The sequence below is a fragment of the Mesoplodon densirostris genome, chromosome 9 (assembly GCF_025265405.1).
Source record: "Mesoplodon densirostris isolate mMesDen1 chromosome 9, mMesDen1 primary haplotype, whole genome shotgun sequence".
Taxonomy (NCBI): Eukaryota; Metazoa; Chordata; class Mammalia; order Artiodactyla; family Ziphiidae; genus Mesoplodon; species Mesoplodon densirostris.
Genome location: NC_082669.1, coordinates 14,949,490 through 14,972,002, shown reverse-complemented (window position 1 = coordinate 14,972,002; position 22,513 = coordinate 14,949,490). Strand labels below are relative to the sequence as shown.

Sequence of the window (22,513 nt, the reverse complement as noted above, 5' to 3'; positions counted from 1 at the left end):
TTCCCAACCTTGAAGAAGTGACCTTTTGTGTTCCAGCAGTGCACTCTCCTCTCATCAACAGTTATATGTGCTAGGGGTTCCTCCTATAAGGGATGTGTGGGTCTTTCTGTTTTGGCAGGGTGACTATGTAGGTGGTCTGATAGGCTAGGTTGGCCCCTGGTCTGCTTGGTTGCCAGGTCCTGCCTTGTGCAGATGCTGCTGGCCACTGGTTGATGGTTGACGGCAGAACCCTAGGAGGCCCTGGGGCTAGTGCTGGGTTACTGCTGGGTGGAGTCAGGGTCCAGGAGATCCCAGGGCAAACAGGTATTATTTTAAGTCAAAAAGTTTGTGGTAATTTGTTACAGAAGAAAACTAATAGCTAAGTACAAATTTTGAAAAGGCTGCCCCAAGACATCCCAATTTATTGTTTTCAACATTTATATGAACAGTGGTATTTGAGTTTTTGTAGTCACAGATCTACTAATCGTTGTTAAAATTTAGAAACATAACTCAAACCATTCTCAGTCCTGCAGTTTCAGGGACTGAAACCAGCTTTGGCTTCTAAAGCTTACAGTGCCTTTTGGAGCATCAGCCTTAATCCATTTTTCATGTTTGCTTGCTTGATTCAGGAGCCCTGAAATACAAAATTGCATAAAGTTATATCCTTATTGACAAGAGCAATATTTGACTACACAGATCCTAACACTATATCTCTAAAACTGAAAAACACTTTTGAACTGCAAAAATCTTAGTAAAGACAACCTGAGTTGGAAGAGAGTTACAAATAGGTTACTTGGGCTTGTTCTCTCCTTTCTTTTCCTCAGAACAACTCTGAAAGGGAAACTACTCTGTTTTTTGTTTGTATCTTTTTTGGATGCAGGTTTTATAAAGAGCTTTATTTAAGTACAATTGACAAAATAATACATGTATTTAAAGTACGTAATAAGTTTTTACATATGTAAAAGTCTGCAAAACCATCTCCTCAATCAAGATAATGAACATATCCATCACTCCTAAAAGTTTCCTTGTGCCCCTCTGTAATCTTTCCCTCATGCCCCACCCTGCCTGTCACCTCTACCCCCCCCCCAACCAATCCCTTGATAATTACTAATCTACTTTGTGTCACTTTGGATTAGTTGCATTTTCTAAGATTTTAATAAATGGAGTCATACAAAATATACAATACGTAGTCTTTTTAAAAATATCTAGGTTATTTCAGCATAATTATTATGAGGTTCATTCATATTGTAGCATGTATCAGGTGGTTTCCTCACATAGATGCTGATCTATACTTTGCTGAACTGTCATGGGCACCCTGTGTACCTCCGTTTGCTCTGGAACTTTCTCTTGTTAACTCTAGCAGCCCTGGTCTCCTCCACTTGGTGAGTCTGTTGGGCTCTGCCTATGTTACCCATCCCTGCCCTGAAGCCTGGAAACACACTCAAGGTAATAGGCTATGGCAATCATGGAGCTCACCTGGTTTGTTTCCCATCTCTAGTCTTCTAGTTCTGTTTTTTCTTTCAATCAAGGTAGTTACGATGCTACACCTCCTCTGGAGCTCCATTGCAATTCTGAACTTAAGAGACCAGTCAAATCTGAACTGATGAATGTTATGAATACACTGGCTCAATTCATCATATACATTTTCTTTGTTGAATCCAAGCACACAAATCAGGAAACAACTCTCTTCTCTAGGACAGTTTTCTTCTTTGTTAGTATCATATGATGTTCCCAGCTGCTGAAAAGGTGCTTTGTACCATTCAATCTTTGTGTCAAGTGCTTTTGTGTGATACAAATTCTCCTGTGAATTCTTGTCTCTCCCCCTTAATCTGAGCCACAATCTTGTCTATCTACATCTTCACTGGATCTTTCCCAAAAGACAGCAGCGTATTCAATGATTTCCTCTATAGTTTTTTTTCCTTCCACTTCTCTTGCTATATTTTCAGTATCATCACAACCCCACTTCTCATTAAACTGCTTAAAATCTCTCTCATTCCAACTAGTAAATCCCTGTATTAGAAACTTCTCTTTTCCCCCTAATCTTCATCATTAAGGGGTTCAACTTTATCAATTTTAATCTGTTCATCTTTTTGTGCCTTACCACATTTAGCAGGTCAGGATTTCAAGGTATCTACACCCAATAGTTTTTGTATAGTACAGAATTTCTTTTTCTAGTAATTCAAATAAACGTAGAGGAAAGAACTGGTAATCCTGAATATTGGTTGTTCTATTATTTTTTTTACACATTTTAATATCAATAGTAAAGCATCAACAATAGTAAGGGTTTCCCAAATATCTAAGATCTTTTACCTCCTCAATCATGAGTTTCTTGCTTATGGAAAGAGAAGCCAAATATACCCATTTCCTTCTGCAGCAGAACAGACCATGCACAGTAATATTGTTACTAACAAAATCAACACACAAGTGATTTTAGCTTAGGGACAATACTCACAAGCAAGACAGTTTGTAAAGTTCCATTTAAGTTGCTGGAAAATAGCTTTATCTTGCGAATAAGAAATTTACTGAAAGCTCTGTACTTTGGGTTGAATCTGTGGAGATTCTAATTCTTATTTGTAAAGTTTATAAATTCCTTCCTACAAAAATCTTGCAACAGAGATTGGAACTTGGGGCTGCAGAAACCTTGTTCCTTATTTAATCCCCTTTACCAATGAAAATCAGACAATTTTTTTTGACCAAGAAATGGGAAATGACTAACCTATCCCCATGTGGCTTGGCTTCCTTTAAGTGAGAGAAAAGTTTCTTTTCAGGACATGTTTTTAAACTCTAGCATTTGCTCTCAAAATCTGCCATGTCCAAATCTACTCAAGTATATAAATATCCAAAAGTTTGACTGACTGATTGATTTCCAAATACCTGGTTGATAAGCATTACTCATTATTTAACCCAAAATGCACCTGATCTAATCAGCACTAGTCACAGACAAAGATAGGGCTCTAAGGAGTAATCGGCAGAATTTCTGTTCCTTGTTTAAAAATAGGCTTAAGCCTCTTGGCTAAGGTGAGCTTCTTTCTGTCCCCTACCCCACCACTCCCCACTCCAAACCTTTTAACAGACTTTGTTTACTTACATTCTGAGGGATAATTCTGGTGCTGCCTTATTAGGAACAGGTTAAATTTCAGTGCATCACAGTTGGAGGATTCCCTCTTTTACATTATAAACACTACTGACCACCCACTATGGGAAACACCATGCTAAGTACTTTAGGGAGGTCAAAACATGTAAAAAGACATGGTAATGCCCTCAAAAAGCTTACCAGCTGGCTAGGAAAATAAATTATACACTTTTGAAAAAGCATTTAAATAACTACCCTGAAATCTTATTTTTAATGCACGTTTTTCACAAACAAAAGCTCTAACACCACACACAATCCCATAAAACCAAATACTTTAATGTTGTCAACATTTTTCATCTGTTCTTCCCTTGACAAAAGTGCTACCCAGGACATCTTAACAACAAATTTTTACAAGCAAATATTTTTGAGCTAGTTATAATGCTGCCCATCATTATATTTTCTCTCAATTATTTGGAATAATGAAAAAGTCAATAGTACACTAAGTTTTGAGCAAGTATGCAATTAATCAGTCTTGCCCAAGAAATATCCTTTTATGTCTAATCCCATCCACTGTATTTTTCGTCTCAGATATTGTAGTTTTCATTTCTAGAAATTCAATTTTGGTTTTTTTATATCTTCCATGTCTTACTTTATTCCAACATGTGGAATTCAGTTATAATAACTATTTTATTTTTCTTCTCTGCTAATTATAACATCTGTGTCTTTTCTGTATAGCTTTCAATTGATATTCACTTCATTTTGGGTCATGATTTCTTGCCTCTTTGCATGTCTGATAACCTTTGACTGGATGCCAGACATGGTGAATTTTATTTTGTTGGGTGCCAGGCATTTCTGTATTTCTATAAATCTCAAGCTTTGTTCCGGTATGCAGTTAAAGTACTTGGAAACAATTTCAACTTTTCATCTCTTGCTTTTATGATTTGTTAGGCAGTTCTGGAGGAATGAGCAGTCTAGGGCTGTTTCCAACTACTAAGTGTTCTACCCAATGCTCCATGAGTTATGGTATTTTCCAGTCTGGCAGGTGGGATAGGCATTTTTCCTGGACTTGTGTGAGCATTAGGTTCTATTCCTTCTGGTACTTTATAAACTCTAGCTGTCAATCTCTGTGGACTCTCCTTATGGTTTCCTCAATTCAAGGAGTCTGCTGGGCTCTACATTAGTCCCTCCTCCATGTACTACAGCCTGCAGACTCTCTCGAGGGAGTAAGCAGGGACTCATTTTGCTTGTTTCCCAGCTCTTAGTGATCACTTTCTTTTATTGCCTGATGTACAGTATCTTAGAAACTGTTTTTTCATGTATTTTGTCTATTTAAAAAAACTTTTTGTTCTTGGTTTAAGTAGAGGGTAAGTCAGTCCTTTTTATTCTACTTCTAGCCTAGAAGCCCTCACTGTTTCAATCTTTCTCTCTTTCTCCCTCTTCCCATCTTTTTTCCCCTCCCTACATCATGCTCTCTGTAATTTCTTGTTGGGAAATAATTAAAGACTCAAAAGAAGCTGTAAAAATAGTACAAAGAGGTCCTGTGCACCCATTACCCAGTTTCTCCAATGTTGACATCTTATAATAACCATCGTGCATTATCAAAAATAGGTAATTGTTTGGCATACAATTAATTAGACTACAGAGCTTACTCAGACTTCACCATTTTTTACATGCACTCACTCTTTTACACGTTTTTGTGTATACTTTTATGAGATTTTATCACATGTATAGAGTCACATAACCATCATTAAAATCAAGATACAGAATTGTTTTATCATCACAAAGAAAGTTCTATGTGATATCTCTTTATAGTTTTATCTTCCCTCTCCTTTCTTAACTTTTTGCAACAACTTGTCTGTTCTTCATATCCATAATAATGTCACTTCAAGAGTGTTAGATAAATGTAATCATACAGTATGCAGTATTTTGAGACTGGCTATTTTCACTCAGCATAATACCCTTAACTTCTATCCAAGTTGTGTGTATTAACAGACTGTTCTTTTTCACTGTTGAATACTACTCCACTGTATGGACATACCACAGTTTGTGTGACCATTTACTGGTAGAAGTATATTTTAGTCATTTCCATTTTTTGGCTATTATAAATAAAGCTATGAATACTTATGTAGAGGTTTTTATGTAAACATTAAGTTTCATTTCTCCAAGATAAATGCCCAGGAATGTAATTGTTGGGTCATATGGTACTTTCTTTTTAACCAAATGCCAGGCTGAATTCAGGAGTGGCTATATTATTTTCCATGCCCAATACCAATGCAGGAGAGATCCAATCCCTCCACATCCTGGCCAGCATTTGATATTATCAGTATTACTTATTTTAGCCATTCTAATAGGTATGTAGTAGTATCTCATTCTGGTTCTAATTTGTACCATACCAATGGCTAGTGATGTTGAACAGGTTTTTGTGTTTTTACTTGGCATCTTATATCTTCTATGGCTGTACTGTTTCTTAAATTTTACATGATTATACTTTTAGGTGCACAAATCTTTTTTTCTTCATTACTGGGAAGAGTTTCCTCAGGGTAAGATTTGGCTGTGCTTCAGTGTTTGGTATATGACCAAAATAAACATGAAAACAAAAACTAAAAAAAAACCCAAAAAAACCCAGGCATTACAAACAGAATTCACATGCTCTAAGACTGGGTGGGGCCTGTACTTTGATCTCTAGTCTAGCGGTAAGCAAACTATGGCCCCCAGGCCAAATCTGGCCTGACGCCTGGTTTTATGGCCTAAGAGCTAAGAATGACTGCTACACTTTTTTTTTTTTTTTTTGCGGTACGCGGGCCTCTCCTGTTGTGGAGCACAGGCTCCGGACGCGCAGGCTCAGCGGCCATGGCTCACGGGCCTAGCCGCTCCGCGGCATGTGGGATCTTCCCGGACCGGGGCACAGACCCATGTCCCCTGCATCAGCAGGCAGACTCTCAACCACTGCACCACCAGGGAAGCCCAACTTCTACACTTTTAAAGGGTTATAAAAAACAAAACAAAAGAGAATAAACAACAGAAACCATATGTAGCCTGCAAAGTCTAACATTTACAACCTGTCCTTAACAGATAAAGTTTACAGGTGAATGGGAACAAAACCTGATCTTCCTTTTTTTTTTGGAAACCTTAACAAACAAAGCTGATGTCTACCTATTACACTCTCCCAGGATCTTACACTTTGACAAAATGGAGAAATAAAAACACCATAAAAGCACAAACGATCTGAAGGCAGTTCCTACATTAACTCCCTGTCAAAGTATTTTTGAGCAGACAGCCATAAACCTACAGCATTCTTCATTCTGTTACCAAATTTCTTCCGTGTCATCCAGAAGCACATCTACATGACTGACAAATCCATATGCTATAAACTTGGAGAAAACCAAAACTTAAGTGTGTTCTTAAAAAAAAGTTATTTCTATGAGTCATATCAAAAGACTAGATTTTTTCGCCGTTTGGAGAGAAAATACTGTCTCTAGCTCTTAAAAGCAGCATCCAATGGGCTTGGTCCCATTTCAACATCTTTTCCAACAAATGAACCTGTTTTCCATTATAAATCACAATACCATTAAATGTGTAAGTCTCCAGCCTACAAACAAGCCAAGAACTCTCTTCTGACTTGGTAGTTTATTTTAATACCAAATGAACTTATTTTTATTATGCTTTACATTTCCAGTATGACTAAAATGAAGTGAACCCAGTAATACCACCTTCCCTACCATGCAGACAATGACAAACAATAATCATTTGGCTGACAACATACTTTATCTCTAATCATCTAAATTGGGGTGTTTTTAAGACCAAAAGACTTTGTACCACATGCATTTTTGGTCTTAAAAATGGCTTGATATACAATGGTGAGGTTTCATATCTAAGTTGATGAACCCAGTCTAAAACTTAACAGAGAAGTCAACTTATTCCCAGAAATATCTTATCTAAGGTATTCACCACCTATCCAATTTGCCATATATGGGTAGAGCACAAAACTTAGAATCAAGGATCTCATAAGGATTAGAGAATGCATCCCAAAGAATACACACTGTGCACAACTCTTTAGTAGGTTAATGTTTTACCTTAAGAGAGTTCCAGGCTTTCTTTTGACCTCAGAATAGCACGTATTTGTAAATCACTTTAAGAATTATACAACACACAGGAACAACTAACTGATGAACAATCATCAACAGGAAGACACTGGAACTCATCAAAAAAGACACCCCACATCCAAAGACAAAGGAGAAGCCACAATGAGACGGCAGGAGGGGCACAATCACAATAAAATCAAATGCTGTAACTGCTGGGTGGGTGACTCACAAACTGGAGAACACTTATACCACAGAAGTCCACCCACTGGAGTGAAGGTTCTGAGCCACACGTCAGGCTTCCCAACCTGCGGGTCTGGCAACAGGAGGGGGAATTCCTAGAGAATCAGACTTTGAAGGCTAACAGGATTTGACTGTAGGAGTTTGACAGGACTGGGGTAAACAGAGACTCCACTCTTGGAGGGCACACACAAAGTAGTGTGTGCACTGGGACCCAGGGGAAGGAGCAGTGACCCCAGGGGAGACTGAACCAGACGTACCTGTTAGTGTTGGAGGCTCTCCTGCAGAGGCAGGGGGTGGCTGTGTCTCACTGTGAGGACAAGGACACTGGCGGCAGAAGTTCTGGGAAGTACTCCTTGGCATTAGCCCTCCCAGAGCTCACCATTCGCCCCACCAAAGAGCCCAGGTAAGCTCCAGTGTTGGGTGGCCTCAGGCCAAACAAACAACAGGGAGGGAACCCAGCCCCACCCATCAGCAGACAAGGAGATTAAAGTTTTACTGAGCTCTGCCCACCAGAGCAACAGTCAGCACTACCCACGACCGGTCCCTCCCATCAAAAAACTTGCACAATCCTCTTAGATAGCCTCAACCACCAGAGAGCAGACAGCAGAAGCAAGAAAAACTACAATCCTGCAGCCTGTGGAACAAAAAACACGTTCACAGAATGACAGACAAGATGAAAAGGCAGAGGGCTATGTACCAGATGAAGGAACAAGATAAAACCCCAGAAAAACAACTAAATGAAGTGGAGATAGGCAACCTTCCAGAAAAAGAATTCAGAATAATGATAGTGAAGATGATCCAGGACCTCGGAAAAAGAATGGAGGTAAACATCAAGAAGATGCTTGAAATGTTTAACAAAGACCTAGAAGAATTAAAAAACAAACAAACAGAGGTGAACAATACAATAACTGAAATGAAAACTACACCAGAAGGAATCAATAGCAGAATAACTGAGGCAGAAGAATGGATAAGTGACCTGGAACACAGAATGGTGGAATTCACTGCTGTGGAACAGAATAAAGAAAAAAGAATGAAAAGAAATGAAGACAGCCTAAGAGACCACTTAAACACAACAGCATTCACATTATAGGGGTCCCAGAAGAAGAGAGAGAGTAAGGACCTGAGAAAAATTTGAAGAGATTATAGTCAAAAACTTCCCTGACATGGGAAAGGAAATAGCCACCCAAGTCCAGGAAACAAAGAGACTCCCATACAGGATAAACCCAAGGAGAAACACTCTGAGACACATAGTAATCGAACTGGCAAAAATTAAAGACAAAGAAAAATTACTGAAAGCAGCAAGGGAATAATGACAAATAACATACAAGGGAACTCCAATAACATTAAGAGCTGATTTCTCAGCAGAAACTCTAAAAGCCAGAAGGTCGTGGCATGATATACTTAAAGTGATGAAAGTCTTGAAACTACAACCGAGATTGCTCTACCAGGCAAGCATCTCATTCAGATTCGATGGAGAAATCAAAGCTTTACAGGCAAGCAAAAGCTAAGAGAATTCAGCACCACCAAACCAGCTCCACAACAAATGCTAAAGGAACTTCTCTAAGTGGGAAACACAAGAGAAGAAAAGGACCTACAAAAACTAACCCCAAACAATTAAGAAAATGGTAATAGGAACATACATATCAATAAGTACCTTAAATGTGAATGGATTAAATGCTGCAAACAAAAGACACAGGCTTGCTGAACGGATACAAAAACAAGACCCATATATATGCTGTCTACAAGAGACCCACTTCAGACCTAGGGACACATACAGAGTGAAAGTGAGGGGATGGAAAAAAATATTTCATGCAAATGTAAATCAAAAGGAAGCTGGAGTAGAAATTCTCATGGCGGATAAAATAGACTTTAAAATAAAGAATGTTACAAGAGACAAGGAAGGACACTACATAATGATCAAGGGATCAATCCAAGAAGAAGATATAACAATTAAAAATATATATGCACCCAACATAGGAGCACCTCAATACATATGGCAACTGCTAACAGCTATAAAAGAGGAAATCGATGGTACACAATAATAGTGGGGGACTTTAACACCTCACTTACACCAATGGACAGATCATCCAAACAGAAAATTAATAAGGAAACACAAGCTTTAAATGACACAATAGTCCAGATAGATTTAATTGATATTTATAGGACATTCCATCCAAAAAAAGCAGATTACACTTTCTGCTCAAGTGCGCACGGAACATTCTCCAGGATAGATCACAACTTGGGTCACAAATCAAGCCTCAGTAAATTTAACAGAATTGAAATCCTATCAAGCATCTTTTCTGACAACAACCCTATGAGATTAGAGATCAATTACAGGGAAAAAAATGTAAAAAACACAAACACATGAAGCCTAAACAATACATTACTAAATAACCAAGAGATCACAGAAGAAATCAGAAGAAATCAAAAAATACCTAGAGACAAATGACAATGAAAACATGACGATCCAAAACCTATGGGATGCAGCAAAAGCAGTTCTAAGAGGGAAGTTTATAGCAATACAAGCCTACCTCAAGAAACAACAAATATCTCAAATAAACAATTTAACCTTACACCTAAAGGAACTAGAGAAAGAAGAACAAACAAAACCCAAAGTTAGCAGAAGGAAAGAAATGATAAAGATCAGAGCAGAAATAAATAAAATAGAAACAAAGAAAACAATAGCGAACATCAATAAAACTAAAAGCTGTTTTTTTGAGAAGATAAACAAAATTGATAAACCATTAGCCATACTCATCAAGAACACAAGACAGAGGACTCAAATCAATAAAATTAGAAATGAAAAAGGAAAAGTTACAACAGACACCACAGAAATACAAAGCATGCTAAGAGACTACTACAAGCAACTCTATGCCAATAAAATGGACAACCTGGAAGGAATGGACAAATTCTTAGAAAGGTATAACCTTCCAAGACTGAACCAGGAAGAAATAGAAAATATGAACAGACCAATCACAAGTAATGAAATTGAAACTGTGATTAATAATCTTCCAACAAACAGAAGTCCAGGACCAGATGGCTTCACAGGTGAATTGTATCAAACATTAGAGAAGAGCTAACACCTATCCTTTTCAAACTCTTCCAATAAATTACAGAGGATGGAACACTCCCAAACTCATTCTATGAGGCCACCATCACCCTGATACCAAAACCAGAAAAAGATACTAAAAAAAAAAAAAAATTACAGACCAATATCACCCATGAATATAGATGCAAAAATCCTCAACAAAATACTAGCAAACAGAATCCAACAACACATTAAAAGGATCACACACTATGATCAAGTGGGATTTATCCCAGGGATGCAAGGATTCTTCAATATATGCAAATCAATCAATGTGATACACCATATTAACAAATTGAAGAATAAAAACCATATGATCATCTCAATAGATGCAGAAAAAGCTTTTAACAAAATTCAACACCCATTTATGATAAAAACTCTCCAGAAAGTGGGCATCAAGGAACCTATAATAAAGGCCATATATGACAAACTCATAGCAAACATCATTCTCAATAGTGAAAAACTGATAGCATCTCCTCTAAGATCAGGATCAAGACAAGGATGTTTACTCTCACCAGTATTATTCAACATAGTTTTGGAAGTCCTAGCCATGACAATCAGAGAAGAAAAAGAAATAAAAGGAATACAAATTGAAAAGAAGAAGTAAAACTGTCACTGTTTGCAGATGACATGATAGGATACATAGAGAATCCTAAAGATGCCACCAGAAAACTACTAGAGCTAATCAATGAATCTGGTAAAGTTGCAGGATACAAAATTAATGCACAGAAATCTCTTGAATTCCTATACATTAAGGATGAAAAATATGAAAGAGAAATTAAGGAAACACTCCCATTTACCACTGCAACAAAAAGAATAAAATACCTAGGAATAAACCTACCTAGGGAGACAAAAGACCTGTATGCAGAAAACTATAAGACACTGATGAAAGAAATTAAAGATGATAGAAACTGATCAAGAGATATACCATGTTCTTGGACTGGAAGAATCAACATTGTGAAAATGACTATACTACCCAAAGCAATCTACAGATTCAATGCAATCCCTATCAAATTACCAATGGCATTTTTTATGGAACTAGAACAAAAAATCTTAAAATTTGTATGGAGACACAGAAGACCCCGAAGAGCCAAAGTAGTCTTGAGGGAAAAAAACGGAGCTGGAGGAATCAGGCTCCCTGACTTCAGACTGTAATACAAAGGTACAGTAATCAAGACAATATGGTACTGGCACAAAAACAGAAACAGATCAATGAAACAAGATAGAAAGCCCAGAGATAAACCCACGCACCTATGGTCAACTAATCTATGACAAAGGAGGCAAGGATATACAACGGAGAAAAAAGACAGTCTCTTCAATAAGTGGTGCTGGGAAAACTGGACAGCTACATGTAAAACAATGAAATTAGAACACTCCCTAATACCATACACAAAAAGAAACTCAAAATGGATTCGAGACCTAAATGTAAGACCGAACACTATAAAACTCTTAGAGGAAAACACAGAAAGAACACTCTCTGACATAAATCACAGCAAGATCTTTTTTGATCCACCTCCTAGAGTAATGGAAATAAAAACAAAAATAAACCAATGGGACCTAGTGAAACTTAAAAGCTTTTGCAAAGCAAAGGAAACTACAAACAAGATGAAATGACAACCCTCAGAATGGGAGAAAATATTTGCAAACGAATCAATGGAGAAAGGATTAATCTCCAAAATATATAAACAGCTCATGCAGCTCAATATTAAAAAAAACAAACAACCCAGTCCAAAAATGGGCAGAAGACCTAAGTAGACATTTCTCCAAAGAAGACATACAGATGGCCAAGAGGCACATGAAAAGATGCTCAACATCACTAATTATTGGAGAAATGCAAATCAAAACTACAATGAGGAATCACCTCACACCAGTTAGAATGGGCATCATCAGAAAATCTACAAACAACAAATGCTGGAGAGGGTGTGGAGAAAAGGAAACTCTCTTGCACTGTTGGTGGGAATGTAAATTAATACAGCCACTATGGAGAACAATATAGAGGTTCCTTAAAAAACTAAAAATAGAATTACCATATGACCCAGCAATCCCACTACTGGGCATATATCCAGATAAAACCACAATTCAAAAAGACACATGCACCCCAGTGTTAACTGCAGCACTATTTACAATAGCCAGGTCATGGAAGCAACCTAAATGCCCATCGACAGATGAGTGGATAAAGAAGATGTGGTACATATATACAGTGGAATATTACTCAGCCATAAAAAGGAACGAAACTGGGTCATTTGTAGAGACCTGAATGAACCTAGAGACTGTCACACAGAGTGAAGTAAGTCAGAAAGAGAAAAACAAATATTGTATATTAACGCATATATGTGGAACCCAGAAAAATGGTATAGATGAACCAGTGTGGAGGGCTGAAACTGAGACACAGATGTAGAGAACAAACGTATGGACACCAAGGGGGGAAAGCAGTGCAGGGGTGGGGGTGGTGGTGGGATGAAGTGGGCGATTGGGATTGACATGTGTACAGTGATGTGTATAAAATTGATGTCTAATAAGAACCTGCTGTATAAAAAAATAAAATATAATTCAAAAATTCAAAAAAAAAAGAATTACACAACACACAGTTATTTATCAGTGACGGCAACAACAAGGGTAACTATGGAGCAGGAATTTAAATAAAATTACAGGGCTGACACATCAAACCCTGTGGGAAGCCTGAGCCCCAGGAACTAAAGTTATTTGGCATGGTTTCTTGCAGAAATCATGCTACAGATACAATCCAGACCTCTTAGCAGTGAGAGTATTTCTGTTTCTATGCCTCATAGGCTCTGTAAGGAAGGCCCAAAAGAGCTGAGCTCAGCTGCCTATAATAACAACTCACACATAAAGTTTGCTCATTACTTCCAAACTTGGGTTTCAGATTGGAAATCTCCATAGAAAAAGCAATCTGCTTTAATTTTCTAGGTCTCAAATTATTCCATCCACTTGATAAATAGGTCTGTGGCCTTTTGGGCACCAGTTTTGGAATCAAAATGAAACAAAAGTTTCTCTAAACCCAATAACTTGTTCATACAGCTCTCTCCACAGGAGATAGTTGTGTTTATCTGAAGCCCCTCTGTACTATTACTTTAACGGATTTAATCTAATATCAGAGACAACCTACAGATCCACCTGGGGCCCAACCTCATTGTACATCATGTGCTACTCTCCAAAAGAAATCTGCTGATCAGTACCCAGATTCTTGGACTGTGGGCAGGAAATAAACTTTGCTCTAAAATTGGGACCTTCCTGGTTTAGGAAATAGGGGCTAGAGTATAAGATACAGTAACAAATAACAGAAAAATAATTAAATGGACTAAGGAACTTCATAATAACGAATGAGGTAAGCATGCATCTTCTTCATAGCATCCATTTATAAGCATAATTTAAAATTTTATAAATTTTTTATATAATAAAAATTTATAAAGAGTAAAACAAAAAATGCTAACCATTATCTGATACTTTAGCAATTAATAATCTTTTTGCTGGTGGAGGGTCTTGCTTCAGTATTGATGGCTGCTGACTGATTAGGCTGGTGGCTGCTGAAGGCTGGAGTGGATATGGCCATTTCCTACAATAAGACAACAACGAAGTTTGGTGTATTGACTGACTCTTCCTTTCATTGTTTCTCTGTAGCATGCAATACTGTTTGATAGCATTTTACCCACAGTAGAACTTCTTTCAAAATTGGAGCCAATCCTCTCAAATCTTGCTGCTGCCTTATAAACTAAATTTGTGTAATATTTTAAATCCTTTGTTATAATTTCAACAATCTGCTAGCATCTTCACCGGGACTAGATTCCATCTCAAGAAACCACTTTCTTTGCTCATCCATAAGAAGCAATTCTTCATCCATTAAAGTTTCATCATGAAATTGCAGCAATTCAGTCACATCTTCCAGCTCCACTTATAATTCTAGTTCTCTTGCTATTTCCACCACATCTGCAGTTACTTCCTCCAAAGTCATGACTTCCTTCAAAGTCACCCATGAGGGTTGGACTCAACTTCTTCCAAATTCCTGTTAATGTTGCTATTTTGACCTCTTCCCATAAATCACAAATGTTCTAGTGGCATCTAGAATGGTGAATCCTTTCCAGAAGGTTTCAGCTCACTTTGCTCAGATCCATCAGAGGAATCACTATCTACGGCAGCTAGAGCCTTACAAAATGTGTTTCTTAAATAATAAGACTTGAAAGTCGAACTTACTCCAGATCTGTGGGCTGCAGGATGGATGCTGTGTTAGCAGGCATGAAAACGTTAATATCATTGTACATCTCCATCAGAGCTCTTGGGTGGCTAGCTGCATTGTCAGTGCACAGTAATATTTTGAAAGGCATCTTTTTTTTCGTTGTTTTTTTTTTTCCTGAGCAGTAGGTATCAACAGTGGGCTTAAAATATTCACTAAACCATGTTGTAAATGGATGTGTTGTCACCCAGGCTTTGTTGTTCCGTTTATAGAGCACAGGCAGAGTAGATTGAGCGTAATTTCTGAAGGCGTGTAGGATTTTCAGTATGGTAAATGAACACTGGCTTCAACTTTAAGTCCCCAGCTGCATTAGCCCTTAAGCAGAGAGTCATTCAGTCCTTTGAAGCTGTGAAGCCAGGCACTGACTTCTCTTCTCTAGCTATGAAAGGCCTAGATGGAATTTTCTTCCAATATAAGGCTGTTTCTTCTACATTGAAAATCTGTTGTTTAGTGAAGTCACGTTCATTAATTACCTTAGCTAGATCTTCTGGATAACCTGCTTCAGCTTATACATCAGCACTTGCTGCTTTCACTTTGCCCTTTTATGATATGGAGGCGGCTTATTTCCTTAAACCAAACTCTGCTAGCTTCAAACTTTCCTTCTGCAGCTTTCTCATCCCTCTCAGCCTTTACTGAATTGGAGAGAGTTAGGACCTTGCTCTGGATTAGGTTTTGGCTTAAAGGAAAGTTGTGGCTGGCTTGATCTTCTATCCAAACCACTAAAATTTTCTCCATATCAGCAATAAGGCTGTTTCGCTTTCTTATCATCCACGTGTTCACTGGAGTAGCACTTTTAATTTCCTTTAAGAACTTTTCCTTTGCATTCACAACTTGGGCTACCTGGATGAGGCCTAACTCTCATCCTATCTTGGCTTCAATATGCCTTCCTCATTAAGCTTAATCATTTCTAGCTTTTGATTTAAAGTGAGATGTGCGACTCTTCCCTTCACTTGATGACTTAGAGGCCATGGTAGGGTTATTCACTGGCCCATTTCAATATTGTTCTGTCTCAGGGAATAGGGAGGTCTGAGGAGAGGGAGAGAAACAGGGGACCAGCCAATCAGCAGAGCAGTCAGAAGACATAGAACATTTATCAATTAAGTTTGATGTCTTATACGGGCGATGTCGTTCATGGTGCCCCAAAATAACTGCAACAGTAACATCAAAGACCACTGACCACATATCAACAAAACAAATAATAATTTTAAAAGTTAGAAATACTGTGAGAATTACCAAAACGAAATACTGAGATGCAAAGTGAGCAAGTGCTCTTGGAAAAATGGCACCAACAAACAACTCCATGCACAGCTGTCACAAAACTTCGATTTGTGAAAAACACAAATTGTATCTGTGAACTGCAGTAAAGCAAAGTACAATAAAATGAGGTACACCTATATCAATTTTTTCCACCAAAATTTATCCAAGGCTTATTTATTCATTTGTTTAGTTTAAAATAGATCACTGTGGAGTCCAGGCCACTGAACTCTTTCTCCTGAATTACTACAGTAACCTGCTAATTAAAATTAACTTTTCCTTCATCCACCATTGTCCTTTCTAATTTCTCCCCACTCAACGTTCAGTGATCTTTCTAATACACAGATCTGATTATATGAACCCCAGATTAAAACCTTTCAGTGCCTTTGCAAAGCACAGAGTATAAAAGCCAAATCTGCCCTATGTGATCTGATCCCTCTCGAACTCTCCAGCCTCCTTTTATGCCACTGTGGCCCTTACTCGCTACACTCTAGCTATATTGGACTTGTCTCACTTCCTCAAACTCACAATGCTAGTGTAATTAAGATGCGCTACCTCCATGCTCTCACAGTACCACGTACTTATTTTTATTATAACATTTATTGTATTGTATTCACTGGTTTGTCTGTCTTGCTTCACTAGGATGTAACCTCCTCAGATGGCAGAGAGATCATACTTTATTCTCTTATCTTTGCACTCCTAATTTCTAGCAGTACCCGACTCAATAAATGTTTGCTGAGGGACTGACTGAACAAATAAAGGAAAATAGAGATGACAAATGGAAGAGGAACTAGGCTAGGAAAAGATAATATTTGTTTTCAAATATACTAAGTTTGAGGTGGTACCTGTTTAGTGGAATGGAAATGGGCAAGACTTAATAAAGAGATCGGGTCCGCAGATAATGATTTTATCCAATGACAGGACTAGTAACTGTTCTTAGAGGATTTAATAAGGTCTTTTTTTTAATGGTTGAAATGATGAGAACAGGGTTTTGAAATGCAACTTAAACTAAATCTAAATTTTAAAAAGGCAAATGATTCTATGAGTTACAGAAGGAAAATGAAAAAATAATTTATAATTCAAACATTCTTAACTTATGTAAAATGATTTGATTATGCTATCATTAAGAGCATTATTAAACAAATTTGTATTATTACTTTACATTACCAGGGCCAAAAATCGTAACTGTATCAGCTCCCTATCAAATTCAAGATATCAGATCACAAGAAATTGATTCTTACCACATTTAATACACTTAAATTTTCATCAAATTTTCTCTGCATAACTAAGAGTCTACCCATTAGGCACTGAGTTAATCTGAAAGTGTACAGGTGTTATTTTTATTACTGCTGTGCTTTTTGTTAATATTCTATGATTTTTAACACTGACTTCTTAACCTTTACGATATATAAAATGAATATTTAAAACCGAAACTTGATCTTTTTTCTTGGTCATTAAATAAATTACTTTATTTTTGAGAAAAAAAATACTCCCTCCCCCAAATAATCTTTACTCTCTGCCAAGATTTAATATAGTGTCTGTTAATAATTGTGAAACTTGATCTTATGAAGACACCCCACTGCCACCATAACCACACACCACCACCACACTTTCTTTTTCTTGAGACTATCTCATGGGTAAGCCTGTGGCATACGTGCACGTATACACACTTTAATTTCAATGTCCTCTGGGCTGGAGACAAGATGGCGCAGTAGAAGGATTTAAGCTCACCTCCTCTCAAAAAAACACCAAAATCACAACTAACTGCTGAATGATCATTAACAAAAAGGACTCAGACCTACCAAAAGTGATTCTCTACACCCCAAAACAAAGAAGAAGCCACAGCGAGATAGTAGGAGGGGCACTTTCACAATATAATCAAATTCCATACCCATTGGGTGGGCGACCCACAAACTGGAAAATAATTATATTGCAGAGGTCCTCCCACAGGGTGAGAGTTCCAAGTCCCATGTCAGGCTCCCCAGCCTGGGGGTCTGACATCACGAGGAGGAGCCCCCAGAGCATTTGGCTTTGAAGGTCAGTGGGGCTTGAGTGCAGGAGCTCCACAGGTCTGAGGAAGCAGAGACTCCACTCTTGGAGGATGTACACAAGTTTTCACATGCGCTGGGACCCAGGGCAAAACAGTGACTCCATAGCAACCTGGGCCAGACCTACCTGTGGGTTATGGAGGGTCTCCTGTGGAGGCAGGGGTCAGCTGTGGCTCACTGTGGAGTCAAGGACACTGGTGGTGGACGCTCCAGGAAACACTTATCAGCGTGAGCTCTCCTGGAGGTCGCCATTTTGGCACCGAGACCTGGTCCCACCAACAGGCTGCAGGCTCCTCAGTCCAAACAACCAACAGGGTGGGAACACAGCTCCACCCATCAGCAGACAGGCTGCTTAAAGTCGTCCTGAGCAAACAGCCACCTATAAACACCCCTTGACACGACCCTGCCCACCAGAGGGACAAGATGCAGCTCCACTCACCAGGAAGCCCGCACACACCCCTGGACCAACTTCACCCACCAGGGGGCAGACACTAAAACCAAGAAGAACTACAATCCTAAAGCCTGAGGAATGGAGACCACAAACAGAGGAAGTTAAACAGAATGAGATGGCAGAGAAATAGGTCACAGACGAAGGAAGAAGATAAAACCACGGAAGAAAAACTAAGTGAAGCAGAGATAGGCAATCTACCTGAAAAAGAATTCAGAAGTAATGATAGTAAACGTGATCCAAGATCTCGGGAAATGAATGGTGCACAGACTGAGGATACAAGAAACGTTTAATAAAGAGCTAAAAGCTTTAAAGAGCAAACAGAAATGAACAATACAATAACTGAAGTGAAAAACACGCTAGAAGGAATCAATAGCAGAATAAATAAGGCAGAAGACCGAATAAGTGAGCTGGAAGACAGATTGGTAGAAATCACTGCTGCCGAACGGAACAAAAGAAAAAAAATGAAAAGAAATAAAGACAATCTCAGACACCTCTGGGACAACATTAAATGCATGAACATTTGCATCATAGGGGTCCCAAAAGGAGAAGAGAGAGAGAAAGGGACTGAGAAAATATCTGAAAAGATAATAGCTGAGAACTTCCCTAACATGGGAAAGGAAACACTCAAGTCCAGGAATCACAGAGTCCCATACAGGATTAACCCAAGGAAGAACACACTGAGACACCTATTAATCAAATTGACAATAATTAAAGACAAAGAGAAAATTTAAAAAATATTTTAAAATATTAAAAGATAAGGGAAAAGCAACAAATAACATACAAGGGAATCCCCATACGGTTATCAGCTGATTTTTCAGCAGAAACTCTTCAGACCAGAAGGGGAGTGGCATGATATACTTAAGATACATATGTTCAGATTTGATAGAGAAATCAAAAGCTTTACAGACAGGCAAAAGTTAAGAGAATTCAGCGCCACTAGATCAGCTTTGCAACAAATGCTAAAGGAACTTCTGTATGCAGAAAAGAAAAGGCCACAATTAGAAACAAGAAAACTAACAAATGGGAAAGGCAAACATAGAATAAAGGTAGGAAATCATCCACACACACATGATATCAAAACCAGCAATCGTGAGAAGAGGACAGTACAAATTCAGGATATTGGAAATGCATTTGAAACTAAGAGACAAGAAACTTAAAACAATCTTGTATATATACATAGATTGCTATATCAAAACCTCATGGTAATTTCAATGTCCTTCTCAATGTCATTCTGGTTAAGATTTTAAAAAGTTTGCCAGCATTAATTTTTTTTACTATATAAATATATTATCTCTACCATAAATATTTTTTTAAAAGTAGTATCAGCCATTAATACATCCACAGGTAATTAGAAAAAATGTGGAAAAGCTCTTCACATTTCTGGAACTGAGAATTTGTACTAAAAGGTCAGGTTGTACTAAAAGAGCAAGTTTACAATGTGCATAATACCAAACCAAACTCCTATTTATTATAATCATACAAAATTAACTTTATATCTTACACTGTAATATATGTATTTACAGTTGGCCCTTGAACAACACAGGTTTGAACTATGCGAATCCACTTATACACAGATTTTTTCAATAAATACATAAGACTGTACTACACGATCTGCAGTTGGTTGAATCTACAGATGTAGAACCACAAATATGGAGGGCTGACTGCAAAGTTACAGGTGGATTTTCGACTGCCCTGGGGCAGGGGACCAGTGCCCCTAACCCCCTGTAGTTCAAGGGTCAACTGTAGTTGATTTTCAAGTCCAAGAATTAGAAAGCAGCTGTGCCAAAAAAGAAAAAAAAATTTTAATGGTTTTCAGATTTTTGATTATGGTAAAAAACACATAAAATAAAATTTACCATTTTAACTACTTTTAAGTTTACAGTTTAGTAGTGTTAAGTATATTCATATTGTTGTGCAATAGATCTCCAGAACTTTTTCATCTTGCAAAACTGAAACTTCACACCTGCTGAACAACTCATTGTCCTCTCCCCCTACTTTGTTTCCTTAGATATCTTGTATAAATGCAATCATACATTATTTGTCTTTTTTGTGATTGGCTTATTTCACTTAGCATAGTGTCCTCAAGGTGCATCCATGTTGTAGCATGTGACAGGATTTCCTTCCTTTTTAAGGCTGAACAGTATTCCGTTGTATGTTTATATATCACATTTCATTTTTGCTTTCATCCATCAATAGACATTTGGGGTGCTTCTACCTCTTGGCTACTGTGAATAATGCTGCTATGAATATGAGTGTGCAAATATCTCTTTGATAGGGAAGTTTTTCAAATAAATTTTATCCAATGACTATTCACTATCTAGGAATAGTGAGTGCTTCAAACTAAATGTCTGCAATTGTGTTACTGATAAGCCGTTGGAAGAAAAAAGTGTCAAACACCAACATGTGACAATGGAAAGGGATAAAGACTAAAACTTCAGTTAAATGTAGCATATTTCTAGTCATAGATGGACAATGACTATTCATCTTACATAGCAAAATGCAGCCTCCTTACCAGTAATTATTATACCATCATCTTTATGAGCTTCATCCATTTCTTCAATATGGACTTCTGAGTTCACATCAATCTCTTTCCCTGATAACTGTAAATAAGCTTGAAGAGAAGATGCAACCTTGACAAGAACAGATCCTGTGATAAATTTAAAGGAGAGCTCATTAATGCAAAGAAATAAAAAGTACTAGAGCCTATTATAAAAAATGATTGAACAGGTAGCATTGCTCCTGATACACTGTCTTTACTCATCAGCTTATTTTATTTAAATAGCTGTACCTTTTCCTTACTCCCAGGTATTCCCAAGGCATTCACAGTATCTTCTGTCAAGAATGAGCCATTAGGACATCATGAACTACTATTTCTCTTTTTGCCAACAGCCCTAGTCAGCTCATCCAATACCAGAAAAGTGAAGTTTAATACACATGCAGCTTATAGACAGAATTTACCATTAATTGAGCATTTACTAAGAGCCAAACACCTTCATTATATTATCTTTTAATTTCTCTCTCAACTTTATGAGGTATTATTATAATTCCGATTTTACAGATAAGAACTTGCTCAAGTTTCCACTACAGCTACTGCTGGAATCAAGATCCACTTCAGTGACAACAAACCTATGCTCTTAACCATTGTCGTGTTTCATACACGGCTACCTCATTGTATTACAGAACTTGTGACCTCACTGATCGTTATAATACAACCAGAACCCTGAGTTCTTGTGCTTTCAGCGGTACCTTGTTTGGTTGGGGGTGTGGAGAGGGCGGTAACAAAAATTTATTTAAATTTCAATTGACGAACGTTTCTTTTTAATGGATTACAGACTTTTTGGGTACCTGAAGCAAGACACTCAACTTTACTTCATCTACAATCTTACAATAATTCACCTTCTAAAGGACGAAATAAGAAAAAGTAGTCTGTTAGGAAGGAATCATTTTTCAAAACAATTATGTGGTTTGCAGTGCAAAATCACCAGTACACTCCTGTTTCAAGAGTTTTTCTTTCTCCATTTCTCATGTATCAAATAAATAAGAGAGGCCTTTCCCATAAAACAGTCACCCCAACTCTGTGGACAAAGATGGTCAGGATGACATCCATTGTGAATGTTGTAAAGATTCCTTTTAGAAGGCATTTATTTATGGGTCTTTGTGTGCTTTCTAGTTTGGTTAACATAAGCTTAAGTTTCACTAAATAATTCCATATCTTCTCAGCCTTTCTAATGGGAGCTGGAAATCTGGGGTTAAGACTGATGAAGTTTCATATTTACTACTCAAAAAGGGGGGGAAGAAAGCACATAACTACAATTGGTTTATCTTATTTAAAAAACAAATTGCTTTTCAGGGTTTAAATGTAAACTACTAACAGGAGTTGCCCATAAAAACAGATATGAGAGCTTTAGGAAAATACAAAACAAAAACAAACCTGGAAAATGTCAGGAAGAATAGAAGATACATGTTTTTTCTACCAAACATACTTTAAAAAGTAGAAAATAACAGATTTTAAAAACTTTTTCTAGGACATTATCTCTAAATACATCAAATAT

General features: G+C 37.6%; 1 protein-coding gene across 3 annotated transcripts in view; it reads right to left on the bottom strand.

Moving 5' to 3' along the window:
* Positions 1-288: 288 nt before the first annotated feature.
* The window catches only part of FAM185A (family with sequence similarity 185 member A), a 66,226-nt gene continuing 44,001 nt past the window's right edge, over positions 289-22,513 (bottom strand). For 2 of the 3 annotated variants that reach the window (XM_060108281.1, XM_060108283.1), the window contains 2 exons: positions 20,974-21,108; positions 289-613 (listed from right to left, as the gene is read on the bottom strand). In XM_060108281.1, the coding sequence (XP_059964264.1) occupies positions 501-613; positions 20,974-21,108 (248 nt within the window). In that variant the 3' untranslated portion in view covers positions 289-500. Of the gene's footprint in view, positions 614-1,489; positions 1,556-20,973; positions 21,109-22,513 lie in introns of those variants that run through there. The other variant, XM_060108282.1, reaches the window with a different exon arrangement.